This window comes from Panthera tigris, chromosome E1 (genome assembly GCF_018350195.1).
Source record: "Panthera tigris isolate Pti1 chromosome E1, P.tigris_Pti1_mat1.1, whole genome shotgun sequence".
NCBI lineage: Eukaryota > Metazoa > Chordata > Mammalia > Carnivora > Felidae > Panthera > Panthera tigris.
Genome location: NC_056673.1, coordinates 39,966,309 through 39,994,200, shown reverse-complemented (window position 1 = coordinate 39,994,200; position 27,892 = coordinate 39,966,309). Strand labels below are relative to the sequence as shown.

Sequence of the window (27,892 nt, the reverse complement as noted above, 5' to 3'; positions counted from 1 at the left end):
CCTGTGGAGTGACCCTCCGGTGCAGGGATGATGGACGCATCGCATTCACTCCTCCGTTTCAGAGACGAGGAAACTGAGGCTCGGAGAGGTAAGTAACAGGCCTTGAGTGACACAGCTTTAAAAAACATAGTGGATCCATGGATGAAGCCCGGGAGTCATTTTATAGAGGAGGCAATTGAAGCTTGGGGAGGTTCAGTAACTGGCCGGGCTAATGAGCGGTTCCCAAACCAAGGTGTGGCTCGTTTCTAAGGCCAAGCTTGTCACTGTCTCACTCCGTGGTCACTCATTAATCTTAACTGCCACACTATGCCACTTAGTCTAGCCGGGGGCTGGGCCTGTGTCTGTCATCTCTGTGTCCCGCACCAGCAGAGGTCCAGCTCAGGGCATGTGCCTGGCCAGATGAGTGAATGAAAGAATGAATGTTGCTTCCTGGGCGTGGTTCTGGGCAGAGCGGGGGCACTGTTCAGGGAGGCCACCTGCAGCCGCTGAGATACAGAAGGAACTGCAGGCTTGAGGCCATGCTAGGCCGGGATGGGCTCCAGCCCATCCAAATTTCTTGGCAGATCTGAACATTCAAGTTGGTTGGTTGGTTGGTTGGTTTTACAAATGTATTTTATGTATAGTTTGGGGGAGAGGGAATACGCACCTAGACTAGGAAACTGTCAAAGTACACAGGGGATAGAATAAAACCTTGGACTGGGATTAACTTGTTCCGCAAGACAGGATTAACGTGTTCCGCAAGACGAGCAAACATTTCTAATAAATTTGAACTTGATAAACGAGCAATGTCTTGCAATACGAGTAGCACATGACACCAAATGTCACATGATCACAACTGAGCCAATGGCTCTTCTCTCTCTGTCTCTGTCTCTCTCCCACTGTGGGATTATGGGTGATCGTCTCCCGTGCTCAGATGCTCAGTCTCAGGCCGCGGGATCTGGCGGAAATCAGTGAGTTTTCAGAACGTTGGAAGGTGTCCAGGTTGGCACTAGAGTATTTTTTGTCACTTCCAAGCACCTGTGGGCAATCCTTTGCTTTTCCATCTGAGAGTCAGTTTAGGAATGCTTTGCTTCATTCTAGGTCAGGCTGCCTGCAGATATAGACCCTTTCCTCTGCTGCCTGATTGCCAGTAACATGAAATACGGTATATGAGAAGAGTTTATTAATACTGTACTGTAGTCAACAGCTGTGTGAGTGTATACAATGGCCCCCATGCAGAAAAAGGTTGAAAGGGAAGGTGGTAAGAAGAAGGAGATGATTATGGTGGAGGTTAAGAAGGAAATCATCGAGAAGTACGAACGAGGTATGCAAGTGGCCAAAATTGCAAGATTTTACAAGAAGTCTACGTCTGCATCTTGTCTGCAGAGGAGGCGGAGAAAAAGGCAGAGGAATCCCTCACTTCCAATGAGATTAGGGAGATGAGTAAAAGGTGGGAAATGGTGCAAAATTTGTAGAAAAGCACCACCCAAATAAGGCTGTAGCAGTGCGGGCGATGAGTCTGTTTAACGACAATGCAATGTCACATTTCCACGAAATCCTCAAAAGGAGGCAAAAGATGTCATTGGATGGGTTTCTTGTTAAAGGTGCACAAAAAGAAAAAGGTTCCACTGAGCCAATAGATAGCAGTGATTCCGTTAGTGATAGTGAAAGTCGTCCTCCACAATAACCCTCCGGTCTCTTGTCTCCCTCACACCAGCCACAAAGGTTTTCAAAGGTAAGTGCAGGTGAATTTGTTTATATTTTGTATTTTCTTTATTATTTTGTATTATATTACAGAATTGTAATTATTTTTATATGACTATTTTTGGGTTGTAGAACGAATCATCTGAGTTTCCATCATTTCTTATGGGGAAATTTGCTTTGATATACAAGTGCCTTGGCTCACAAGCATGTTTCCAGAACAAATTATGCTCGCAAACCAAGGTTTTACTGTACAAAGAAATGGTAGTCTTCCTGCCTCCTTTGAATACAGTGTCCCAGCTCCTGCTCCAAGCAGCATCCTGTGCTGTAACATTCTGGTGTGCTTTTCTAAAGATATCCTTGTGGGATATCTGCATGGCTCAGTCGGTTAAGCACCGACACTTGATCTCGGCTCAGGTCATGATCTCATGGTTTGTGCAATCAAGCCCCACCTTGGGCTCTGCACTGACCGCAAGGAGCCTGCTTGGGATTTCTCTCTCTGACGTTCCCCGCCTCCCTCCCCTCAAAATAAATAAATAAACTTAAAAAAAAAAGATATCTCAGCATTTACAAACCTATATGTGTTTGTGTTCTCTCCTGGAGCACACTCATGAAGGGTAACAAATGATACACATTACTGTGCCTCTTAATTTTTCATCTTTTGTGATAGTTACACAGTAATCCTATTGTATAGAAGTATCACATAATGGATATTTAGGTGTTTCCACTCTTTCGCTATTACAAATGTCACTGCAATGAATATCCACGACATCATTTTGCATGTGTGCAAAAGTACCCCAGCAAGATAAACACCTGTCAGAGAGGTTGGTCGGTCAAAGAATTAGATTTAACATTGTGATAGGTGTTGGCAATCACTGTTCATACTGTTTACGCTGATTTTACCACCAGCAGCAATGTGTGGGTGTCTGATTCCCCATATTCTCAACAAAGGGTAAGAGATCAGCCCTTTTCAATCTTTGCCAGTCTGACACATGTAAAAAATGAGATTCATGATAGTCTAACTTTGCATTTCTCTTACTGTGTGTGAGGCAGAACATTTTCCTATGTCTAAATGCAATTTGTATATTCTTTTCTGGGAACTGTTGGCTCATATTATTTGCTCTTTTTTTTTCCTCCTGGGTTATTGGTCACTTAGTTATTTGTAGGAACTCTTCATATATCTTAAGGATATTGGCCCTTGGCCCAGGATATATCTTCCCTGCACATATCTTCCCTATGGCTGTTCCCACAAGGCCTTTGGTGAAAATTTCCTGCTTATCACTTTCCACCTTTGACTCTGGTTACTTGTCTATTTGCCTTATCTCCTCTATAATTATCTCCATATGCCTGGTGCCTTGCACTTGCATGGTCTGGTTTAAAGCATGTAAGTTCCATGCAAGATGAATTCCCATTCATGTTAGGAGACCATTGTCCTTGGATTTATTGCATTGATTCTGCACGTCTTGCAACCAGAGGCTCTGAGTTGGACTGGTTATGGTCTATCTTTTCAAGGATGCTTTACTAGCTGGCTGCCTTGGAGGGAAGAGATAGCATCTCCCACTTGAGCAGAGGCAGGCTATTTTTTCTTGTTCTGCATAATAATGATGATACTTCCCTCTGGAGCAAAGATCACACAGCTTTGCTTGCTGCTTATTATAAAAGATTTGGTTTCCCAGCACTTGGGCTTTCTCAGCTATGATTCCAAGCCCAACGCACATGGAGCACCAGCTGGGTCAAGCTTTGCATCAGCCCGTGGTACTTGATAGGGCAAGAGGAATCAACACAAACACACATCTCCAGCTTGCTTGCTGTGCCTTGAATAATCAGGTCCTTTGTCTCTGATCCAGCAATGTCTGTTCTGCCAGCGTCCATAAAACTGTGGCGAGCTAACTTGTTAGCTTGCCAAAAGAATAAATCTCAGACCTTTATGGCTCTTGACAATTTGGCAGCTGGGCAAGGTGAGGCTTTGATCACCTGAGCCCAAGGTCACCCAGATAGAAAGTAGCAAAGCTGGGCCTGGAATTGGGTCTCTTCTGTACCCCACCCCTGAAGTTTTGGCTGTGCATAGCCTTCCCCTGCTGGCGGGTAAACTGACTATGGCTAGGCTCTCAGGCTGATTTATATTTGTGTCATCCCACACCTCTTGCATGGTTTTAACATGGGGGTTCTATGCATCTCATTCTCGCACTAGTGGTTCTCAAGCTGTAGTGAGCCCCTGAAGCACCTGAGGGGCACCCCGGAAATGCAGATTTATTAAAAGTGTAGGCTCACCCACAGAGATTTGATTCAGTAACCCTGGGGTGGGATCTAGGCATCAGCATTTTAAACAAATCTCTCAGCTGATGCTTTCCCTGCGGGGGGTGTCTAAGGACCACGGGCTGAGAGTCACTGCCGTGAATAGGCTGTCACTGCAGGTTTGTGGGCAGAGTGACTCGATTGAAGCTGTCTGGAGATGGATGAGCCTGGAACTGGGAGAGGCAACGCGACCAGCTCTGAGGGAGGCGCCCTGGATTAGGGGGGCCTGGGATTGGGGGGGCGGCAGAGGGAAGGAATAGAGGAGGTGTTGGGACACACAGCTGGGATGGCAGCCCTTGTGTTCCCAGCCTTGGGGAAGTCTGACTCATCTCACACTTTGCATGTGTCACCTCTTGACTCAAAAGCCATTGTTGCTACTGCAGGAAAAAAAAAATCCAGTGACCTGGTCTGCAAGGCCCTTCCTTGTCTGAGTCTGGCCAGCTCTGCAGCCCCCACAGCCTCTTTGGCACAGAGGTTAGACCGAATGCCACAGGGCCAGACCTCCTGGGTTAAAATCCAGCTCTGCCACTTTCCAACCTTTAAGCTTAAGCAAGTTGCCCTCAGTTTCCTAGTCAGTGAAAGGGGGATGTTGCTATTTGCCACAAATGTGGAGCCTTGATGATTTACATGCGTTAGTGCATTCTAGGCCTTCCAGTTAGGCCTGTAGTAAGGACTCAGTAGATTTGGGCTTTTTTTTTCCCCCCGGGATCTTTCTTCTTGGAACTTTCTTCCCATCTGCCACCTCTGTGTCCTCCACTCCCTTCACTGCTTATGGCAGCTCACCCTGGGCTCTCAGAGACCTCCTCCTCCAGGAGGCCCTCTCTGCTCACCCCCCTGCCTCACTCTGGGTGCTGTCCTTCCCTGAGCTCCAGCAGCCCTCCCTCAATCTGTGATCTGCGATCTGCGATCTGCGTCCCTCCTCTGACCCTGGCCTGCCACCTGCTCTTGTCAGGAACCTGTGGTGTTTACCTCCCTCTCCTCTGCAAGCTCAGATCTTCCCCTCGGGGCAGACAGCCTGGATCCAGGACACCTGCCTGCCTGGAAACCAGCTGTGTGGCTCAGGCAGGTAGAGTCCCCGCTCCCATCTCAGTTTTGCTAAAGCACCGGCTATTGAGCTTTAAAAGAGGGAGACCTGGGGCCCCTGGGAGGCTCAGTTTGTTGTCAGACTCTTGATTTCTGCACAGGTCATGGTCTCATGGTCCTGAGATTGAGGCCCCCCCTGTCAGCGCGGCTGCTTGGGATCTTCCCTCTCCTCTCTCTCTCAAAAATAAATAAACATAAAAAAATGAAAATAAAAGAGGGAGACCTTCTGTTTGAGCAAAATCCTACAGGAAGCTGTGTGGAAAACCAGTGAGGGTGGAGCTAGCTGCTCTGGGTGAAGGAGTGTGCGTGAGTGTGCACACACGTGTGTAGGAGCCTGTGAGTGTATGAGTAAGGGTGCGAGTGTATGTGCGAGCACGTGAACACATGACCAGGGGTGTGGAGAGCAGGCGAGTGTGTGTGTGTGTGAAGGGTGTGTGTGCATGTGTGCCTGTGTGAGGGTGTGCACGTGTGTATGTGTGAACGTGCAAGGGTGTGGGCGCGCGTGTGTGGAGTGTGTGAGCGTGCGTGGGGGGGGGCACGTGTGCATGTGCATGAACGCGTGAGTGTGGGCGCTCAGCGGCGGGTATGCCCAGGGCTCTGCGGGCCAGGCAGGAAAACTTCTGGGCGAGGGGGTTTCTACACTCCGGTCTTAAAAGTGCAGGCGTTCGTCTGATGCGTCTTTCTGGGCTCACAGTAGATGCTTTCTCAGTGGTCAGGATGAGGATAAGGACAAGGTAAAACAGGCCTGGCAAAACTGGCAAGTTTTGGGTTCCTGAAGCTTCTCCTCCCCCTCCCTGAGCTCAACCCTTCCTTCAGAAACTCCAGATACAGATCTCTCTGTCCCAAGGCGTTTGTTTGGTTTCTGTGTGCAGGGGCTCTGCCTTGTGTTTACTGAGCTAGGACTGCTGTCTTTGATGGATGTTCTGGTCTCCACAGGCCCCTGCCCTAATCCCACATGAGGCCTGCAGAGGAAGGACCCCCCTCCCCAACTCCAGCACATTCCACTGGAGGGGGGCTGGGTCTCAGGCAGGGACTGGAGGGCTTCCTGGCCATGGCTCCAGAGCTGCTTCCCGGGTCGCTTTGGCAGTGGCCCAGCCAGAAGGCCTCAGGCTGGTGCTTGGGCAGCTTGGCAAGGGCTGGGGCTGGCATCTGATAGGTCCTGCCTGGAATAGCAGTGCCCAAGAGAACCAATACGACTTTGTCCTCTGTTAATGTGTGTGTGTGTGTGTGTGTGTGTGTATCTTGGGCGGCATGTATATTCCCTCCCCAGAAACTGCCCAGTGATCAAAATGCCCCTTAGATACCAGGCCTCTAGTAGAGAGTGGGCCTCACCTGCTCTTTCTCTGGGAATAGGGAGGGCATCTCCCGAATCAGATCCCAGCCCCAGTCACTCCTGTGATCCCTAGCTTCCGTCAGCCCACCTTGTTATGGGTTCTTTGCTGTGTCTGTGTAATGAATGTTTACCCTGCAGCCGGCTGGATCCAGGAGGAGCCAGAAGGGTCTGGGAGAGGCCAGGGCTCAGCATTCTGTCTCTAGAGAAGCTCTCAATTCCAGCTGCTTTCAAGAATGTCCTTCTTCTTTCTGCCTGTCTTCCTCTCTGGGGAGGAGGCAGCTTTTTCAGAAACTCAGCTAACCCAACCTTCCCTACCCCAAGTCTGCTGGGCCGGACTTGCCAACTTGAAGGCAGCAGAGCTTGGGGGCAAGTTGGAATTGAAAATATAAAAATGTCCCTCACCTCCAATAATAGAGGTGATACATGTTCATTGTTGCTTTGTTGAAAACTTAGAGAACCACAGGTCAGAGGTCACCCCCCCCCCCCAACTCCCAACCCCATCTGTGGGCCTGTGAGGGAAGGGCCTGCATGGGCACAGCCTCTGTCCTTCCCCCTCCCGTGGTGGGTGTCTGTGCAGCCAGACAGGGGCACAGTGAGTACTTGGTGAGTAGAACTCAATTAGAACCTAATTCTGCCAGGGGCGCCTGGGTGGCTCAGTCGGTTGGGTGTCCGACTTGGGCTTGGGTCATGATCTCATGGTTCGTGGGCTCGAGCCCCGCGTTGGGCTCTGTGCTGACTGCTGGGAGCCTGGAGCCTGCTTCAGATTCTGTGTCTCCCTCTCTCTCCCCCTCCCCCGCTTGTGCGTGCGCTCTCTTTCTCCCTCTCAAAAACAAACAAACAAACAAACAAAAAAAGAACCTAATTCTTCCAGATTATCCAGTTCTGGAGACAACCCTGGGGTGACCACTGTCTGTCTGGAGGGGGATGGGATAAGCCATGGCCTCAGACCAGTCCTCCGACTGCAGTGCAAGTGCCAGCTCAGGCCTGAAGCTAAGAGTCCCCTGGATGCCTCTTCTTCCCGCTGCTTCAGGGGACCCCACTGGGCGGGACCCCAAAGCTGGCCCGGTTGGCTTTGCTTTCAGAATGTCCCCAGGCCACTTCCCACATGCCGGCCCACATGGCCCCAGAATAAGCTCTCAGCATCTCTGCCTGGACTTCATAAGAGGCTCATCGGATTTCCAGCTTCCACCCTTCCCCACCCTCCCCATCCATCTGCAGGGACTAGCCCCAGGGCTCCTGGTGCTGCTCTGATCAAAGCTCCCAGCAAAAAAAAAAAAAAAAAAAAAAAAAAGAAAGCCCAGCCCCTGAGAACAGAACTGGATCCCCTCCTGCTCCTGCTCTCGCCTGGCCTCCTCTGGGCCTCTTCTCCTGCACACCCCTCCTCCGGGGCACCCCTCCCAGCCAGGGGGTGCTGGGTGATCCCGGAATACACCTGGCTCATTCTTCCTCAGGGAGCAGAATTCCCTCTGCCTTGCCCTCCGCCTGGCTCCCCCAGGGGTCTGCAGGCTCCTTTGCCTTCATTCAGATCTCTCTGTCTCTGTGCCACCTCCTCTGTTCCTGGCCTCTCTCCGCTGGTGGCCCCTCACCCCTTCCCTGATTAGCTCTTCCCCATGCACCCCTCATTGCTGGAGTTAACCTTGTGCCTGCCCCACCCAGATTGAAAGCTCAGCAGGGCAGGGGTTTTTTGAACATTTTGTTCCTGAAGCCCAGAGTCCGAAAAGTACCTAGCACATAGAGGGTGGTTCATAATTACTGGTTGAATGAAAAAAAAAGGGCTTCTCCTTCTCCTCTTTCCCAGCAAATACCCATTAAACGTTCACTGGGGCTGGAGTTGACCCTGGAACCAGATGCAGTGGTGAAGCTTGGAAGTCTGGGGAGACAGAGCTGTGCATCTAAGGTGGTGAGTCCAGCGGGTTGTCAGGGGTGGGGGGCAGTAGTGGGAAAAACTGGCCCAGTCTGAGTGCATCAGGGAGGACGTCCCAGAGGAGGTGATGCCCAAGCTGAGGGCTTGGCTTGAAAGAGGAACTGCAGTTCCTGGCGTCTAGGGAAAGGGAGGAGGCTGGTGGGGAGGGAGGATTCTTCAAGTCTGCGGAAGTTCCTGGTCCCTCCTGGAGTCAGGGATGTTGCCCCTCATGGCCACGTGTCAGCCTCTGGCACACAGTAGGTGTTCATGAAAACTGCTGAGGTAGCCAGTGTCCTGGAGCCACACCTGATTTTGAGGAAGGCATTTCAGCTGCTGAACAGGAGCCTTGTGGGGGGCAGGGGCGTGGTAGGGGTGAGGTTGGCAAGGGCTGGGCAGAATTCTCCTAGGGATTCACAGGATCAGATGAGTTTTGACATGGAAAGGGCCCCAAGTTCCAGGGTCTTTGTCGCTGCTTCCCTGGTGGGAAGGAAATCAGCTGACTGGAAAGGGAGCTGAGGATCGAGGCCCATCCAGGTGGAATCAGGGCAGGCACCAGTCTTCTTTCTGTCTGTCTGTCCCGTGTCTGGCCCTCCAGGCATCCTGGCCCGGGGGGGGGGGATGGGCTGAGGCTCCGCACTGGGCTGCAAGTGGGGCCCGAATAGTCTAGGGCCAGGGCAAAGGCAGAGAGGCCTCCTGGCCGAGGAGCCGGCCTGGCCCCTCCTTGTGTGCACAGGACCCTGAGCCTGGTCACGTACACCGAGCCCCTCGGGAGGGGTGGGGTGGGACGGAGAGGCACCCGGTGTTCCCAGAGTGTGGAATGTGGCACCTGGGGGGAAGCTGGCCCTCTCCCTTCCCCCACTGCAGGGACAAGGGGCACCTCCCCCCTCCCCCCCCATTGGCCCTGGTTCCTGTCAGGCTGGTTTTTCCTCCCCTGGGGACTTGAAGAGGAACACCAGGGGCCATCCAGACCGGCCTGCCCTGCCCCACCTTTTATGGGTTCCCACTTGTGGAAAGTGACGAGATGAGCAGTCACAGAGGCAGCCAGACCTGGGCTGCTGGCCTTGGGTCCCTCTGCCACCACCCACCTGGCCTGAGCAAGCTCTTCAGAGCATGGCCAGTATTTTTTGTCTTCGTCCTTCACGACCCAGGCTCACTCCTAGGCTCCCAGGACTACATTCAGGCTCTCTTTACCTGTAATGATCTCAGCAGACCCGAAACTGGTCTCCCCACCCCAGACCACGCCCCCCTCCCCCCCACCTGGAACCCGCAGCAATTTCTAAAGCATACATTTGACTACATCACATCGCTGATTAAAATAATCTCCTATTGTCTTCAGGATCAAGTCCATCTCATTGGCTGAGCTGACAGCCCCTTCCTCCCACCCCTGCCCTGACCCCTGTCCTCCCTCACATAGTCCAGCCGGACTGAATTGCCAGTGGTTCTCCAAGCTGGCCAAAGTGATTCCATTCTTCCAGGCCCCTGTTCCCTTGCCCCCTGCCTGATAAACACCTACTAGTCTTTTAGCCTCTTGCTCAAGGGTCATGCCCCCTTAGGAAAGCTGTCTCGATGCTCCCAGGAGGAAATGAATGCTCTCCCTTTGCCCCCACTTGCTCCTGTGCAGACACGATTCCCAGCACCGACACACTTGATTATACTGATCTGTTTGAGGCCTAAATGCCTACTGGCTCAACAGTTCTAGAAAGATGGCCCACATAGTGGTTACTCGCTCCCACACCTCTAGAAATCCTCCCAGTTATTTCAGAAGGTCCTCAGAGGGACGCCCCCATGTGCTGACAAGGTGGCTGCTGACCGTAGGCTCATGTGGGGTACACTCTGCTTCTCCCCAGCTCTGGCCCCGCCGGTCCACGTGCACTACCTGGGGTCAACATCCGTGTCCATGCTGGCAGGCCTTGTCTGGGTGCTTCTAAAGCTTCTGGTCCTTGGGGAGCTAGAGCAGGGGTCTCCCCCATCCCTGTTTCACCTCATCAGGCCCGAAGGAGCCCTCCTGCACCCAGACTCTCTCCAAGTCCCTCTTGAAAAGTTTCTGCCACATCTTCCCTTCTACCCTCTGGCTTCATAAAGAGGGAAAATCCGTGCAAGGGACCCCGGGGGTGGGGACAGGACTTAGAAAGCTTTTTGGGGGGGCTGTCTTTTCCCCACATCTGCTGCTCCCCTTTCCGAAACTTCCTCTCTAGTGTATGAGTGAGACAAAGACGTCAGTGGTGTGTGGATGGAGGGGAAGAGGCATTTACTCTATTAAATAAAATCAGTTCTAAATGTCCATCATGTAGCGTTTCTTAAGAAATTATTGCCTGCTGGGGCGCCTGGGTGGCTCAGTCGGTAAGCGTCCAACTCTTGATTTCGGCTCAGGTCATGATCTCATCGTTCGTGAGTTTGAGCCCCCGCATCAGGCTCTGTGCTGGCAGTGTGGAGCCTGCTTCAGATTCTCTCTCTCCCTCTGCGCCTCCCCAACTTGTCCTCTCTCTTTCTCTCTCTCTCTCTCTCTCAAAATAAATAAACTTAAAAAAAAATTATTGCCTATTAATGCGTAACATGAAACAAGTTAACACGTAAATGCATCCTTGTAAAAATTAGAACAGCAGATGGGGCGCCTGGGTGGCTCAGTCGGTTGGGCGTCCGACTTCAACTCAGGTCATGACCTCACACCTTATGGGTTCGAGCCCTGCGTCGGGTTCTGTGCTGACAGCTCAGAGCCTGGAGCCTGCTTCGGATTCTGTGTCTCCTTCTCTGACCCTCCCCCGCTCGTGTTCTGTCTCTCAAAAATAAATAAACATTAAAAATTAAAAAAAAATTACAACAGCAGAGATAAGTATGGGTTGCCTTCACTCAGCTTCTCTCCAAGGAAATCCTTGTCTTCGGTCTGGAGCACGTCCTCCCGCACCTGTGTGCTTACATGTGTATTCATATGCATACGGAGAAATAGCCATCTTTTTTTAAAATGTTTATTTATTTTTGAGAGAGAGAGTGACAGAGCATGAGCGGGGGAGGGACAGAGAGGGAGACACAGAATCGGAAGCAGGCTCCAGGCTCTGAGCTCTCAGCACAGAGCCCGACGCTGCGCTCGAACCCCAAACCGTGAGATCATGACCTGAGCCGAAGTCAGACGCTTAACTGACTGAACCACCCAGATGCCCCCCGAGGTCCACTACTTACCTGTAGGACCTTGGTCAAGTTTTTAACCTCTTTGAGCCTCAGCTGATCCTCAGGCCGGGTCAGCTTTTCTTGTGACATATGGATTGTTAATTCATAGGTGTCACCTGAGAAAAGATTCCATGGTCCAGGATATTTGGTAAATTCTGGTTGGACAAAGTTAAATAATAATACTTATAATACATAATAATATATATCATTATAAGTATCATTATATAATCATATCAATATATTGTTACAAGTAAATGATAATTAACAACACATACACTATTTATTATATAACGATTGTTGATTATTGTGATATTACTATTTCATAATTAAATTATATAATAACTTTTTTTGAGTGCTTACTATTTGTCAGACACCCTTACAAGGACCATCTCATTTAACCCTGAAAACAACCCCATAAAGGAGGTTACTATTATTATCTGTATTTTACAAATGACGGACTAAGGTCATCAGAGCCTTTGGTACCACGCATTGTCACTCTCTAAGAGGGAGTGGGGACAAGCAGTATTTCTGATGTTTGTCAGTGGATCCCCTTTTCCCAAAGGGATGTCATGGTGCTGGGGCTTTGTAGACATGAGGTGGGGGAGGTTGGGCAGGATCCGGTCTGGGATTCTTTCATGCTTTAACATTCCCTTCCCACTCCTGACACTGTGTGCCCCTCCCCTGGAGGCGAGGGAACCTTGGCGTGGGGACCAGGGCTTGGGAAGGGAGCTCCTTGGTCAGGTTTTGCCCTCCAGCAGCCAGGGGCCGATCAGAGACTCAGGGCCGTGGGCAGTCCGTTACTGAATGGGAACAGCAGCTTGACCCCTCAGTTACATCTCTGGGGACAGCAGCCCGTACAGGTTGTTAGCTCCTGAGTTCTTAATGTACCAGAGAACTGGTCCAAAGCCACGCAGCTCAGGGTGGAAGGTGTTGGGCACTGTTCTGGCTGGGGAGCAGGGGAAGGGGATTCTTCCTGACCCCCCCCCCCCCTTGCATTTCAGCCTGGGGTCTACTGCCTTTGGGGTTGGTATAAGATTTTGGAAATGGGACCCAAAGGAGTTGTTCTGGAGCTGCGGCTTCGTTGGAAGGGAGAGTGGAGCCCCTGTCCCACCCCAGGGCCCCGGCCGCCGGGCTGAGGGGTGAGAGGCTGGAAGCCAGGCTCTGACACATCCGGCTATGGATCTGCCAAGTCATTGTCCCTCTTGGAGCCTCTGTTTTCTCCTCTGTAAAATGGGCTGGGCTGCTGTGAGGATCCAATCAGACCTGAAAAGATGTAGGCTGTACTCCCCTCAGTCAGTTGTTATGATTATGGCCCTGGGGCTCGCACGGGGCACTCTAAGCTCCTCTGGAGTTTTGGGAGCTCACAACCCCTTAATATTTGGGGGTGGGGGGCTTTGGTCCTCTTCTTTTGTTTCCTAACACAAAGCCCCTTCCCAAAGCCTCCTATCAAGCCAGAAGAACAGAGATTCCAGCTCGGGCTTGGTGTTCCTAGCAACCATCTGGCCCATGAAGAGCAGGCCACCTTCTCTGGGTCAAATAAAGAGTGACTCACCTCAGCCCAGCCCTGGCGGCTACAACCTTTGTGAAGGCCCTGCCACACCCTGCTTTCATGGCCTGCCTTGGGTCACACCCGTCTTCTTTTCACCTTTGGGCACCCCAGACCCACTTACAGGTCTGATTCACTAGTTTAAACAGCCTCAGGCTGGCCTTCCTGAGTGGCTCAGGGCTCTTGCTGGTGGGTTAGGGGTGTGTGTAGGCGGTTTCCTGTCCCCTGCTCCTGGCTATAAGTTGGTGGCTGGAAGGCAGTTTGTTGGGGACTGGTTTCAGAGGCCTTCCTTTAGCCACAGGGGACCCAGGTGATGATATGTAGAAAGGAGGACTGAGATTTCACGGGGGAAACTGAGGCACGTTGATGGGAAGTGACTGGCCCATCTCCCTAACAGCATCTCAGAAGGGCTTAGGGCCTCGGTCCTGTGACTGAGTGACCGCTCTGACCTAAGGAACCATGGAGACATTTCTGAGGAGGGGTGAGGTCCTTGCGGACAGGAACTGGGGTGAGGCGCAGGCAGTGTCTGGCAGGGGGCCCGGCCTTCCCAAGCGATGAAGAATAGGTGGAATTGTTGAGCGGGATGAAGAGGGGTGAAGAGCGGGGCTGGGGGCTGTGTGTGGAGACGAGGGCTCCTTCCCCTATGATCCAAGCTCTTCACTCCGGCCATGAGAACTTCCGGAGAGCCTGGCAGTTCAGCCATTCGTCCATGTCTGAGGCTCCGGGATTCAGCCTGACACCCTCCTTCCAGATGCTCACACGGAGGGAGGGATTCCACCTCGTTTCTGTCTCTGGGTGGCAGGTGCTACATGTCTCATGGGCAAGTTATTTGCTTCCTTCAGGCTCAGATTCCCCATCATGGATTTCAGGAAATCTGTGTTGAATGAATGCATGATTTGCGGGTGGAGGGTGGGGGCTGTCCTGGAGGGGGTGGGTGGTAAGAGGCCCCCAGGGGGTCTGCCCCAGGTGGGGTCAGGCTTGAGCCTGGGGCTCCCAAGAAGCCCCATATCGCCCAGCTGCAGAAGCTTCCCAGCAGCCAGCAGCTGTTCTCAGGAGCCTGCTCTCGGCCCTCCCCATCCCCTCGCACACACACCCCGCCCCAGCCCGAGCCCTGGGATTTGTATGGCTCCAGCGGGCCGGCAGCTTTGTCTCAGAAGGCCAGCAGCAACAGTCCCCTCCTCTCTGGGAAAGAGAGGGAGTCAGGGTGTGGGTGATCCCCACGGGGCTGTAATTCCAAGTGGGGTGTAGGAATCTCCTGAATGTACTGGAAGGAAGGGTTAACTTAGACCCCCAAGGAAGGGGCTTCAAAACATAATTCCAGAGGGGGCCTCTGAGTGATGGGGGAGGGGGAGGACTGGGTGTAGGAGTCTACTGTCGGAAGGACTTAATTCCTGGAGGGGCTGTCAAACCTGGGGAAATCTTAATCGGGGAGGCCCAGAATGTGACTGGGAGGGTGTCCTTGTGTGTGATGGGGTGAAGAAGGGAAGGAGTGTGACAGGAAGTGCTCCGTCGGGGCTCTGGAGTGGGCAGGGGTGGGGCACTTCGAGGGGGGAGGGTGAGGGTGGGGGTGAACACTGTCTCAGGCCACTGGGAGGGAAGAGCTGGAGGCAGAGCCGCCAGGAATCGACCAATGGGGAGAGTGCCCGTATTTGCACTCAGGAGCTTGCAAATTCCTCGGGGCTCAGATATCCGCCCTGACGCCCTCCCCCCTCCCCCTCTCCCTGCCCCCGCCCGCCCAGGGCATAAAAGGCGCCAGGTGAGGCCCTCGCCACTCCTCCCGCCAAGCGATACACCTCGGGTTACTGAACTATTCCCGCTGCGTCCCCATGGCTTCCTACGCTTACCGCCAGTTGGCCACCACCTCGTCCCTCGGGGGCCCGGGCAGCGGCTCCCTGCGCTTCGCGGCGGGAAATGTCTTCCGCGCGCCCAGCATCCATGGGGGTTCGGGCGGCCGCGGCGTGTCCGTGTCCTCCGCCCGCTTCGTGTCCTCGTCCTCCGGGGGCTACGGCAGCAGCTTTGCGGGCGGCCTGGCCGGGTCCGACGGCCTCTTCTCCGGCAACGAGAAGCTCACCATGCAGAACCTTAACGACCGGCTGGCCTCCTACCTGGACAAGGTGCGCGCCCTGGAGGAGGCCAACGGCGACCTGGAGCAGAAGATCCGCGACTGGTACCAGAAGCAGGGGCCCGGGCCCTCCCGAGACTACAGCCACTACTTCAAGACCATCGAGGACCTGCGGGACAAGGTGGGCGGCGGCCCAGCTTCGGGAGGTGCACCTGTCGCGCAGACCCAGCCCCGCGGGCCGGGCGAGGCCCGAGGCGGGCACGGCGGGCACCGGAGCCACCACCCGACAGGGCAGGGCGGTAGCGAGCCCGTTAGGACGTGGGAGGGCCTCAGGGTGGGGCAGAGAGCTGGGGGCAGGTGAGCGGGGGCAGGACAGTGGGACAGGAAGTGGAGGCTGGGGCTGAGGGAAGGGGGTGGGGTGTGCAGCGGCAGCGGGGGCGGGGCTGGAGGGTGGGGAGGTCTGGGAAAGGGGGTGCGAAGGAGTAGGAGGAGGTGGGACAAGGCTGTGGGCTGTCCGGAGGTCTGGGCCAGAGGCCGCAGTCACAGACAAGAGTTTGGCCTGGGAGGGACCCATCCGCTGCTGCCCCCGGCGTGGGCCCCTCTGCATTGCATTCCTCTGGTGGGGCAGGTCTGCTTTCCTTCACGCTCCGGCTGGAGCCCCTCCTGCCCCGCCCAAGAGGGCCACCCGGATTTAGGAGGAACTTCTAGGAAGAATGGGAGGGGACAAATGCTGTGGCCTAAAGACCTGGTGAAGGCGGGACACACTCAGAGGCCCCGGGGGTCCTTTTCAGCAATAGTTCTGTGTGGGTGGAGAGTCCTGGGGTTGGGGGGTGCACCACAGGTCTTACAGGGAGCCCCGAGGCCATGCGGAACTGAGACCTCTGCCTTGAAGAAATGTATCAGAAGCCAGTGGGACATTTAATGGTCCCACAAGCTGGGTCTCCAAAGCAGGCCCAGCGCCTGCCCTGTGCCCAGCATGGTGCGGGGTGCTAGGGGCATAGAACAGATAGGCCAGACTTCTAGACGAGGGGGGACAGCTAGAGATGTAAACAACAAAGTAGAATACTGCTTGCACACTTTAAAAATTGTAACCTGCCGTAAGAAATACATTTCAGGGTGTACCCCCATGCGTTCTCTCTCTGTGATGCACACACCCAAAATGGAAGCAAAGCTTTCTTGAAACAATTCTTACCCTGCTGTGGTCCATCTCTTCTCATATTTTATATTCTGTTCAGTTTCATTAAAAAACTATGCAAATCACCACTCACTGTACTGGGTGACTAATGAGCCATGACCTGCTCTTTGAAAAACATGAACCCAAGTACCATAATCAATGATGTGAATATGCCCATCACATCAGAGGGACCTCAGATGGGGGTCAATTTGGACAAGGACTCCTGAAGTTCATTTCCACCTCTGTAAGATAGGCATACCCACTGACCTGGCATGAAAGATGAAGTGCAAAGTGCTTGGCACATAATAGATGCTCAACACACGGGAATTCGCTTTCCTAAAGCAGATTGTGCTTTGCACGGGGGGTTCAGAGAAAGGTAACCCAATACGCCATCTGGTTTGCAGATCATTAGCATCTGCCTCCCGACCATTTAGAGTACAGGTCTCAGATGCTTTCCTCCCAGACTTACCTCTGCCCTCCCACACCTGTCCCCTACCCCCTGGCTCAGCAGTCCCTGACCACGGTTTCTCCTGCTCTAGCTCCTGGGCAGGGACTGACTTCAAGACCTCCCAGAGAGCAGGCCAATGGTCAGCTGAGTCTCTAGGGGGTAGGGGCACACCCATTTGTTTTCCTCTGTCTTCTGGGAAGAAAGTGGGTGGACAGAGCCAATATGCTGAGCTGGTGCCAACCTCCTGCCTCTGTCTTCCAGATTCTCGGTGCCACCATCGAGAACTCCAAGATCGTCCTGCAGATTGACAATGCCCGTCTGGCTGCTGATGACTTCCGAACCAAGTGAGTATGTGTTTGCCCTGGAGGGCTGCAGAGGGGGCAATGCCAGGCCCTTTGGGGGCTCGGGGCAGCAGGGGACTGCTCTCTGTCCTCGCTCACCCCAGCTGGCCTGGAGTAAGCCCCACCACCTCCACGGACTCCTGAACCATGAGGGGAGATGGGAACTCTGCAGGGGTTCGGAGGAAACGCTGGCCTGACTGCACCTATTTCCTCTGAAAGGCTTGAGATGGAGCAAGGCCTGCGCCAGAGCGTGGAGGCCGACATCAACGGCCTGCGCAGGGTGCTGGACGAGCTGACCCTGGCCAGGACCGACCTGGAGATGCAGATCGAAGGGCTGAAGGAGGAGCTGGCCTTCCTGAAGAAGAACCACGAGGAGGTGGGTGTCAGGCTGTGCCTCCTGTCCATCCCACTCCAGCTTTCCAGGGCTGAGGACACTTTTTTGTCCTGTATCCTCTTGACCGTGGCCGTACTTGCTATACCCTCGGCATGGCCCCGGGCATGGAGCAGGGCTTCCGGGGGTTCCAGCAGCGGATGGAGGCCACCTCGTCTGTCCTGCGGTGGTGGTTCCTGGTCTGCACCTGAAAATCAAGCCCTTTCTGCCTGGGGGACGGGGGAGTGACTTGGCCCAGGCCCAGCAGGCTCTGGGCTCCGACATGCCCATCTCTGCTGTGTCTTTCCAGGAAGTCAGTGCCCTGAGGGGCCAGGTGGGTGGCCAGGTCAGCGTGGAGGTGGATTCCGCTCCGGGGATCGACCTTGCCAAGATCCTGAGTGACATGAGAGGCCAATATGAGGTCATGGCTGAGAAAAACCGAAAGGATGCTGAAGACTGGTTCACCAGCCGGGTACGGCGAGGGGAGCGGGTGCCCTCTGGGGAGGTGGCAGGGAGAGAGGGCTTTGTGCTCTCAGACAGAGGTCTGCCTCAGTGCTGACTCCTTCTGCCTCCTCTCTTATTGCAGATGGAGGAGCTGAATCAGGAGGTGGCCGGCCACACAGAGCAGCTGCAGATGAGCAAGACGGAGGTCACCGAACTGCGGCGCACCCTCCAGGGTCTGGAGATTGAGCTGCAGTCGCAGCTAAGCATGGTTTGTGCCCCCTGCCCCGTGGGATGCACGCCGGGGCCCTCGCAGCCTTGCGCAGCCCGGGCCGTGGGTGTGCCCATGCCCTCTCTGGGAACCGGTCTCCGCTGAGTCTCTTCCCTCTCCCTGCTCTCAGAAAGCCGCCCTGGAAGGCACGCTGGCGGAAACAGAGGCCCGCTTTGGAGCCCAGCTGGCCCAGATCCAGGCTCTGGTCAGCAGTATGGAAGCCCAGCTGAGCGACGTGCGTGCGGACACTGAGCGGCAGAACCAGGAGTACCAGCAGCTCATGGACATCAAGTCACGGCTGGAGCAGGAGATCGCCACCTACCGCAGCCTGCTGGAGGGCCAGGACGCCCACTACAACAACCTGCCCACCTTTAAGGCTCTCTGAGTCCGGCAGCCTCCTGAGCTTCCTACTGTCCCGCAGAGAGGTTCCCCTGGGGAGGGGCGTGTGGGAAGGGACGGGCCCTACCCCCAGCTCTTTCCCTGACCTGCCAATAAAGCTTTATGACCCAAGGGAGGAAGGATGTTGGGTTTGTTGTTTCAGCCCATAGAGATGGGCCAGGACTTGGTCCTGTTAAGGTTTTATCTGGATCAGAGTGCACCCTGTCCTAAGAGTGGGAAGGGGTGGGGTACACGCTAACTCCTACGGTCATGGTAATTCCTGTTTGCGGAACTTTTCATTTATCAAACCTGTTCCTTGAAACAAGCCTGTGATGGGGGCTCAGTTGGTTGAGCGTCCGACTTCGGCTCCCGTCATGATCTCACGGTTCGTGGGTTCAAGCCCCACATCGGGCTCTGTGCTGACAGCTCAGAGCAGCCTGCTTCAGATTCTGTGTCTCCCTCTCTGCCCCTCCCCTGCTCGTATTCTGTCTCCTTCTCTCAAAAAAAATGTAAAAAGAAACTTGTGAAGCAAGCATTGCTCCCATTTTATAGAGGGATAAACTAAGGATCAGAGAGGTGAAGTGGTTTGTTGTGTGTGTAACTGTTCCAACATGGCAAAGGTGGGATTTGAAACAGTGTTTTGTTTTTTTTTCAAATTTAGTTTTTTTTAATGTTTATTTTTGAGAGACAGAGTACGAGTGGGGGAGGGGTAGAGAGAGAGGGAGACACAGAATCAGAAGCAGACTCCAGGCTCTGAGCCGTCAGCACAGAGCCCGACTCAGGGTTCCAACTTGTGAACCGTGAGATTATGGCCTGAGCCGAAGTCGGACACATAACCTACTGAGCCCCAGGTGCCCCCAGAGTTAGTTTTCTTTCCACTTTACTCCCTCATGGGTGGGTGTGTGTATTTGTGTGTCAGAAATTAATGTTTATTTGAGCACTTAGTATGTGCCATTTAATCAAACAACCCTCAAAGGTAGTTAAGTAGGAGTACGCGTCATATAGAGCAGGAAACGGGGAAGTCAGGTAACTTGTCCAAGGTCACAGAGTGTCTCGGTTTCCTGCTTACTAGCTCGCCGGGCCACCTTGTACCCCAGTCTCCTAGGATTTGACACTCCCTTGTGCTGGGTCCTCAGTACCTTCGGGTCTTGTTCCGTGTGAAGTCCTAGGACCGGGATCCCTTGGGGGCAGCTCCTGTTGATAATATTTCTTCACCAAGCCAGGAACGGGGGCAGGCATCCCACTGAGAAGGCTGAAGAGAGTGTACCTGTTGTGCATCTGTGTGCGTGCGTGCACTAACACATTCATGCATTTCTGGGCAGCCCCACATAAGCCCCCTACGCCCACCAGCTCATACCTGGGCCCAGAGCCTGGAATGGGACCCGGCCGTGACCTGGACCTCCCGCGTAGACCCCCAACCTGGCTTGCCTGAGGCTGGTCCCAGGCCAGCAAAAGAACGTAAGTCCCAGCTTCCTGGTAGAACTCTGCTCTTGTGGGGGTGTGGTCTTGCCCCTGTGGTTTACAGTTCAGCTGCCAAGAATTGAGGCCAATTAAAGGTAAATAAGTACTTCCCCTTGGCTGAGAGGTTCAGCCTGAGTGGGTCTGTTAGGTCCCAGGGATCTGCCTGCTGGCAGGTCCGCTCTGCGAAGGAGAGGGTCAGGTGAGGAGCACTCTACCCCCTGCCCCCAGAAGGGCTCCTGTAGGGGACTGAACTGGACCCTTGTCTGCTGTATGTATCCCGCACTGTGCTAAGGAGCCTGGGATCCAGGCATACCCTGTGCTGATGATCCTGAGGTGGTGGTATTTCTAGTTTTCCGTGGGTCTTAGAGGGGTTTGTTAGCTTGCTATAAGTCAGAACTGGGGACCCCAGAGCTCAGATCTGTCTCGGGGTCTAGAGCCCCTCTGCCACCTCCCTAGCTGTTCTGCCCTGGCCTCCAGCATCTATGACCACTCCCCACGCTCCCACCCCCTCCACCTCACTTAACGTTGGAGGCCTGGCCTCACTTGGAGGCTGGGTCTGTCCAGAGATTTCTGTCCCCTGTTCCTGAAAGCCTCTGTTGTCACAGCTGAAACCCTCCCCTATGCCCCAGAGGCCCCTGGAATGTGGTGTGGGGCAGGTCTGGGCTCACACAGGTGGGTCAGGTGACTGGGTTGCAGGTCTGGGTATCGGGAATGAAGCCTTCCTTTGTGTGTGTATGTGTTGGGGGGGGGCAGGGGCACTTTTCTGCCTCGGTCTGGGAGCTGAAACTAGGGGTACTGTGTTGACAGAGAGTCAACTAGGGGAGAGGGAGGGAGGGGGAGGGAGAGAGAAGGGGAGAGGATTTAGAGGGTGGGTCTTTCCACCCCCGCTGGGCATTGCATTATGACCACTGGGTTTGCAAAGCATTTCCTGTCAGTCATGTGGCTCCATCCCTGTGAGTCAGACTGGGCAGGAGTTATTTCCATTTTCCTGATTGGTAGACTGAGGCTCAGAGAGGAGGCTGGATTACCCAAAGTCCCATACTGAAGTCAGCCACATACCTAATAGAAGAGGAATTATCCAGGCCCCAGGACGTGTGCTCTCTCCGTCCTGACACCTCCCTGGTGGGGGAGAAGGGGGGGGCAGGTGAGGGTGGATTTATGGAGACCACACCCTCACGTGTCATTGAATGTTAACGGTGGCCCTGTAGCAGGACTCCGTGTTCATGGCTCCAATGGCTCCGTGATTTCTTTTTGTTTGTTCTGGTAAAATACACATATAATTTACTCTCTTAACCATTTGAGAGTCTATGGTTCTGTGGCACTGACATTCACACTGTTATGCAACCATCGCTATTGTGTATGCTCCTGTGTCGGTCTTGTAAAACTGAAACCCTAAGTCTGTTAAATAGTAACCCCTTGTGTGACTCTGACTATTCTAAGTACCTCATGTAAGTGGAAAAATGGCCCAATTTTAAGTCGGGAACCTGGCTCAGTGAGGTTGAGTCACACCCAGAGGTGGAGTCCAGCCCAAGGCTTTTTCCACTGGGCTGCTTGTCCAGGAGAGAAGGCCCTGAGACAGCCTGTTTGCAGTGGGCAAAGGACAGAAACTAGCACAGCATGGGTGGGCTGCCTGGGGCAGGGCCCCAGGCTGCAGCCTGGGCCGGAACCAGGTAGAGCTGGGTCCCCACCCTTGCCTGGCCTCTCTACCCGCTGCTAATGAGCAGGAAGCAAGGGGCCTCAACCTTGAGCTTGCAGGAGCTGTCTGCACTGAAACCAGGGATTCGTGACTGGGATAGCTCCTGCCCCCGGAGAGGCCTGATGGTGTGTAAAAGCCCCTTTTTGAGGGGTGCTGGAGAGGAGTCAGGGTGCGGATGAGGGGCTGGCCAGGTGCCCATCCCTCCCTCAGCCTGGAGTGATGGCGTGTAATTGTTCCCGTGTTAATTGCTGGGGCCGTGATGTCTGCAGAGGCTTTAATGAGCTGTGGCTGATCTGACTTTGATTATTTTTCTTTCGGAGGGAAAGACAATGTCCTCCCGCCCAGGAGACAATACTGCACTGTCTGGGCCCAGTGCTCAGAGGCCCAGCTCAATCACCCCCTCCCACCCAGGCCTGTCTCTCTTACCACCCGAGCTCAGATGGCAATCCCGGGTACTGACCCACACTATCTGCTTCCTTAGAAGATGGGGAGCCAAGAGGAGGCAGGATGGGGGCTCTCAGGTCTCAGGTGGAAGCTGACAGTGCCCCTTGCCACAGGAACCTGTCCAAGGTTTCACAGCAGTAACTGACGGAGCCAGGAATTGAACCCAGGCCTTAGGGACTCTGGAGCTCTATCCACCTCAGTGTGCTTCAACCCTGGAAAAGGTATCGTCCTGACTCTCCAGATCAGCCTTGCTTACCTCCCCAAACCCAAGAGCCCTGGAGCCAGGGCTAGAGGGTCAAGCCATGCCTCCAAATGGCACTACCCACATGTAACAGGTATCCCTGAAAGCCGGCCCCTGGGTTGGTGGCAGAGAAAAGGGATTTCCTGAGTGATTTGCTCCCGCCTCTGGCCTCAGCATCCTGCTCTGTAAAGAGGTGTCTTCCAGTCGGCCTGCCAGGCCTCCCAATCTCCTCCCCCCCAACACTCAGGCACGTAGAACCCTCCGGATCGGTCCCTCCCCGGCCCCACAGCGCTTGACAGGACAAACGGAGTTAATCTGGCTTTGCTATGCAGGGACATGCCTCTCTCTGGAGAAGGCAGGGGCTTCCCGGACAAGGCTCCAGTCTTATCTGCAGAGGTTTGCCCCAACGTGTCCCAGGAGCAAGCAAAGGTTCAGTGACATGTGCAATTGGCAGGTGGCGGGATTATCAATCAGCCCCCTGTCAGCCCTGAGGCTCCTGGTCTTTGGGAGAGTGCCAGGGTGGTGGGGCAAGGGGCTGGTGGGGGCCTGGGGTGGGGAGGAGAGGAGGGGATGGAGGAGGAGAGTCCTGCTGTGTCAGGGAAATGACGGATGTTAGCTTCTCTGATCACCTTAGCTGGAAATGCGCTCATGGCCCCCTCTCTTATCCTCAGCCTGTGCCCATGGCCCCTGCATTCCTGGGTGTGCCTCTGCCCACCCATCCCCAGAGGCCACTGCTATCCGCCCCCCCCACCCCCCAGCCCTGTAGGCTCACACATGGGGTCTGGGAGTGGGATAACAGAGCAGCGATAGGGAGGGGGCTCCCAAACTGAGAGCATGGAGCTGGCCGCCTGGGGTGAGGGTCCTGGGCTGGAGGCAGCAGAGAAAACTCCGGGAGGGCAGAGCTGGCCTGGGCTGCTCTACCCGTAGGCGGAGGCCTGGTAGCTGTGGAGTGACAGGAGTTTTCTCCCCAGCAACTCTTCACGTTCTCCTGGGAGTGCAGACGTGAACCTGCCTTCGAAGTGTTAAAACCATGGCCCCGGGGCAAAACACCATTCATTCTGAATCATCTCTTTTGTTGCATTTAAAAAAAAAAAAAAAAAAAAAAAGAAAGGAGAAACTCCACACCAGCCAGGCAGAGGTGTGCAGGCGGCTGTGTTTGAACACAGGAGTTGGCTTCCTTTTGGGGGAGGAGACGAGGTCCCACAACAACTCGGAGGGGTATATAAGGAGCCACGGGCTGGGGGGAGACATTCCTGGGGCCCTGCTTCCAGCCCAAGCCTGCGGCTCCACCAGCACTTCTCCAGGCTGCTGAGGACTCACCCGCTGCCCGGCCATGAGCACCACATTTCTGCAGACTTCTTCCTCCACCTTTGGGGGTGCCTCTACCAGAGGGGGTTCCCTCTGGGCTGGGGGAGGCGGCTTTGGTGGGGGGAGTCTCTACGGGGGCGGTGGAGGCCGCAGTATCTCGGCTTCTTCTGCTAGGTTTGTCTCCTCGGGGTCCGGAGGGGGCTACGGCGGCGGCATGAGCTGCGGCTTCGGTGCAGGGGCTGGTAGTGGTCTGGGCGGAGGCTTAGGAGGTGGCCTTGGAGGCGGCTTTGGTGGGGGTTTTGGCGCTGGCTTTGGTGACTTTGGTGGCGGCGATGGCGGCCTCCTCTCCGGCAACGAGAAGCTCACCATGCAGAACCTCAACGACCGGCTGGCCTCCTACCTGGACAAGGTGCGCGCCCTGGAGGAGGCCAACGCCGACCTGGAGGTGAAGATCCGGGACTGGTACCAGAAGCAGAGCCCCAGCAGCCCGGAGCGGGACTACAGCCACTTCTACAAGATCATCGAGGACCTGCGGGACAAGGTGAGTCCTCCAGCATCAGAGAGAGGGGAGCAGGTGGCTGGCGCCCTGCATACATCTCCATCATCTTTCTTGCTGCCTCAAGGAAATCCTTTTCCTGCCCAGGCAACGACTGTCGGTGTATAACTTGGAGAGCAGGGAATGCTTTCCAGGTGCGGAGGCCAGCGTACATCCGCTCAACTTGGCAGTGAGAATCTGCTCAGGAACACTGGTCGGGGGAGGGTCCGAGGTGGGAGCAGTTACACACACCAAGCAGGGGTCTGCATAAAGCTCCCTTTTGCTTCTTTTGCAGGAACAGTTGAGGGTAGCTTCAGGGGCCTTGAATGCCAGGACCACCTCCCTCACCCTTTGAGGAGGTCTTTGGTGCGAAAAAGCTCTATTGGGACTTAGGAGACCTGGAACTCATTATGTGCTCTGCCAGTTACTTACTCACCCTCTCTACTTACCTGGACTGGTTTCCTCAGCTGTAGCGTGCCTTCCTGCCCTGCTCCCCAGGGTCCTACTGGCTGTGGAATGTTCTGTGGGTCCATGGCTGTGTCAAGTGTGCAGGAGGCCAGTGACCAGGGGAGGCTGGCAGAATATTCCCGAGAAGGCTGCTGAACCCCACCGCACCCAACTCCTGGCCAGGCACTTCCCACAGGGGAGTCCAGGCACTCCTGGCTCCTTGGTTTTTCATGCCCTGGAGGCAGGAAGGGTGGTGAGGGCTCACACCAAGTATGGGCACTTGAGGTGAGGCTGAACTCTGCCCCGGGGAGCCTACAGGCCTCTGTTGCTCGTGTCAGAGGGGAGACTGTCAGTAAGGCGTCTGACCTGGGGTGCAGGGTGGGGAGAGCAGTAGGGAAGAGGAAACAGTGCTCCAGATACCAACTCCCTGTCTCCTGCAGATCCTGGGGGCCAAGATCGACAACTCCCGGGTCATCCTGGAGATCGACAATGCCAGGCTGGCGGCAGATGACTTCAGACTCAAGTACGCTCCTGCCTCTCTCTCCCCTCCAGATTCACCCCCTTTCTTGGCCTTCTCTCCCTCTTCCAGCTCCAACAGCCCACAACCCTACTCCAACAGCCCACAGCCCACTTCCTTACTCTGGGCTCCCTCTGTCTTCCCAGGTATGAGAACGAGCTGGCCCTGCGCCAGAGCGTGGAGGCCGACACCAACGGCCTGCGCAGGGTGCTGGACGAGCTGACCCTGACCAAGACCGACCTGGAGATGCAGATCGAGAGCCTGAACGAGGAGCTGGCCTTCCTGAAGAAGAACCACGAGGAGGTGGGGGCCGGCAGGGGCTGCTGGTGGCGGGGGGCAGAGTGGGGCCATGGGCACCTCCTCATCGTTGACCGAAGGGCTTGGTGGTTCAGATATGCTCCCCTCTACCAAAAACAGTGTGTGTCACCATGGAGAGCAAGGGGTACTGTCCTTTGGGAACCCAGATCCCTTTCCTTCTTGGATCCATAGCCAGGCCAGGTGGTCAGTGGGACCCGCTGTCCTGATTTGTTTCGTGAGCTCAGACAAGGGCCCAGCTGTCTTGAGTCCTCCCGTAGGACCTAGCAAGGAAGAGAGACCCTCAGAGCCAAGAGGCCCATGTGCTCAAACCTCTTCACACTCACTGGGAAACAGAGGCTGGGGGGTGGGTATGCAGGAGGGCGAAGGGCATGTCGTGAGTCAGGCACGAAGCCGGGATTGGCATGTGGGAGCCCGCTCTGCCCCCTCTTCTGCCCTCCGTCCCTAAGCGGGCCCCACCCACTCTGCAGGAGATGAAGGAGTTCAGCAGCCAGCTGGCCGGCCAGGTCAACGTGGAGATGGACGCGGCCCCGGGCGTGGACCTGACCCGCGTGCTGGCCGAGATGAGGGAACAGTACGAGGCCATGGCCGAGAAGAACCGCCGGGACGCCGAGGCCTGGTTCTTCAGCAAGGTGGGCCTGAGCTCACGGCCCCGCCTCAGCTCCCCACGTCTCCCAGGGCGCCTGTGGGCCTCACTGGTCTTGTGCGTGGCCTACAGACGGAGGAGCTGAACAAAGAGGTGGCCTCCAACACAGAGATGATCCAGACCAGCAAGACAGAGATCACGGACCTGAGACGCACTTTGCAGGGCCTGGAGATCGAGCTGCAGTCCCAGCTCAGCATGGTAGGGCCTCCGATCCCCCCACCCGGCCACAGCCCAGCGCAGCCGGGCCTTTGCCACCGTCCATGGCTCATTAAGTCTCGGGGTTCCCAAGCCTCCTCCCAGGGGGTTCTCTGCACTCCGTTCAACACCCGTCTGCATGCCCGCAGCATCTTCCTTCCGGGCCTGATGTGGGGTCTGTTGACCACCCCCCCTCCAGAAAGCCGGGCTGGAGAGCTCGCTGGCGGAGACGGAGTGCCGCTATGCCACGCAGCTGCAGCAGATCCAGGGGCTCATCGGCGGCCTGGAGGCCCAGCTGAGTGAGCTCCGCAGCGAGATGGAGTGCCAGGACCAGGAGTACAGGACGCTGCTGGACATCAAGACGCGGCTGGAGCAGGAGATCGCCACCTACCGCAGCCTGCTGGAAGGCCAGGACACCAGGCAGGGGCCAGGGTGCAGGGGGAAGCCTGAGGGAGGGGCCGGTTGGGGTTGGGGTGGAGAGTCTTCGGGGACAGCAGTGGGACAGGGAAAAGGAAATGGAGGGGGTGTTAGTGTAGATCAGAATCTGTCTGCTTGGGGTGGCAGGTCTGAACAGGTTCTCAGGACGTGCCAGCCTCTAGAGAAGTCAGATGTGCAGGTGGTGGGGGTGGGGGCCGCTGGAGAGGATTGCTTAGCCAGACACCGGGGCTCCCTTAGGGAGACCTGGGCTCATGCCCTCCCCTTACATCTGCTTCCCCTCTCTTTCAGGATGGCTGGATTTGGCACCAGAGAAGGTAAGAAGGCTTAACTCTTCCTGCATGGGGTGGGGGGGGCGGGCAAGGCGGCTGTTGAAGCCACCGTTCCCCTTGGCATGGGGTGGAAGCAGGAGGAGGCCAAACATGCCAGTGGGGCAGGAACACATCCATTTCAGGTGATACCTCTTCCCCGGGGGACCCTCCATCAGCCCCAGTAGAGTCAGGGCTGAAGATTTATTGAGAACCTTCTGGGTTGAGCAGGCTTTGTCCAGGGCATAGCTTCCTCCAGGCCCCACCTTCCTGCACTTATGGGAAGAAGCCCCCAGTTACTACCTGTTCACCCTGACTTTCTTGCTCACTGTGGGGCATGAACTGCCGCTGCCTGCCTCCACGATGAGTGGTTCACCGCCAGACCTCCTGGCCACTCTCGAGGGATTGGCCAGCGGCCATTCTCAGGGGTGCTGTCTGGTTCTCCCCGAGCTCAGCCAAGGTCCTGGCTGCCTTGGGAGAGCGAACAGCGAGGGTCGCCCCCCTCCCCCCCAACTCTCAAGCTTGCTCCTTCTTTCTACAGCCTCCCTGGGAGGTGGTGGTGGCAAAGTTCGCATCAACGTCGAGGAGACAGTGGACGGGAAGGTGGTTTCTTCTCACAAGAGAGAGGTCTGAGTGCCTGGCGCGGGAGAGACCTCCCTGGCCACCCCTACCTTCCCCAGGCTGGATGGAGGACCGGCCAGAGGGACCAGAAGAGCAAACCCCAGTCCCTGCTTTCAGAGGGTCCGGCTCTCCCTGTTGGGTGCTCAGCATCCTCCCCCTCCCTCTCCCCACCTGCTCTAGAACAGGGACAGGCAAGAAGTAGCTGTATTGTGTAACGAGCTGGATCGTACCACGTC

The 27,892-nt window shown here is 55.3% G+C and overlaps 2 protein-coding genes across 2 annotated transcripts; both read left to right on the top strand.

Moving 5' to 3' along the window:
• The first annotated feature begins 14,760 nt into the window (after window positions 1-14,760).
• KRT19 (keratin 19) lies at window positions 14,761-18,623 on the top strand. The gene is made up of 6 exons (XM_042967234.1): window positions 14,761-15,245; window positions 16,948-17,030; window positions 17,247-17,403; window positions 17,708-17,869; window positions 17,984-18,109; window positions 18,240-18,623. The coding sequence occupies exons 1-6, from the start codon at window positions 14,829-14,831 to the stop codon at window positions 18,492-18,494; spliced, it is 1,200 nt and encodes a 399-aa protein (XP_042823168.1). The 5' UTR covers window positions 14,761-14,828; the 3' UTR covers window positions 18,495-18,623.
• Window positions 18,624-23,466: 4,843 nt separating this feature from the next.
• On the top strand, window positions 23,467-27,892 carry KRT15 (keratin 15). Its single transcript, XM_042966950.1, has 8 exons — window positions 23,467-24,178; window positions 25,060-25,142; window positions 25,283-25,439; window positions 25,922-26,083; window positions 26,170-26,295; window positions 26,492-26,712; window positions 27,019-27,044; window positions 27,577-27,892. Exons 1-8 carry the CDS (start codon window positions 23,663-23,665, stop codon window positions 27,666-27,668), a joined length of 1,383 nt encoding a protein of 460 aa, XP_042822884.1. The 5' UTR covers window positions 23,467-23,662; the 3' UTR covers window positions 27,669-27,892.

Excerpts from the sequence above, each read along its gene's own strand:
- KRT19 (XM_042967234.1), top strand. The coding sequence starts at position 14,829 with ATGGCTTCCTACGCTTACCGCCAGTTGGCCACCACCTCGTCCCTCGGG. Across the intron at positions 17,031-17,246 it reads GCTGATGACTTCCGAACCAA|GCTTGAGATGGAGCAAGGCC; the intron begins GTGAGTATGTGT and ends TTCCTCTGAAAG. Across the intron at positions 17,870-17,983 it reads AAGACTGGTTCACCAGCCGG|ATGGAGGAGCTGAATCAGGA; the intron begins GTACGGCGAGGG and ends CTCTTATTGCAG.
- KRT15 (XM_042966950.1), top strand. The coding sequence starts at position 23,663 with ATGAGCACCACATTTCTGCAGACTTCTTCCTCCACCTTTGGGGGTGCC. Across the intron at positions 26,296-26,491 it reads TGCAGTCCCAGCTCAGCATG|AAAGCCGGGCTGGAGAGCTC; the intron begins GTAGGGCCTCCG and ends CCCCCCCTCCAG. Across the intron at positions 26,713-27,018 it reads CTGGAAGGCCAGGACACCAG|GATGGCTGGATTTGGCACCA; the intron begins GCAGGGGCCAGG and ends CCTCTCTTTCAG.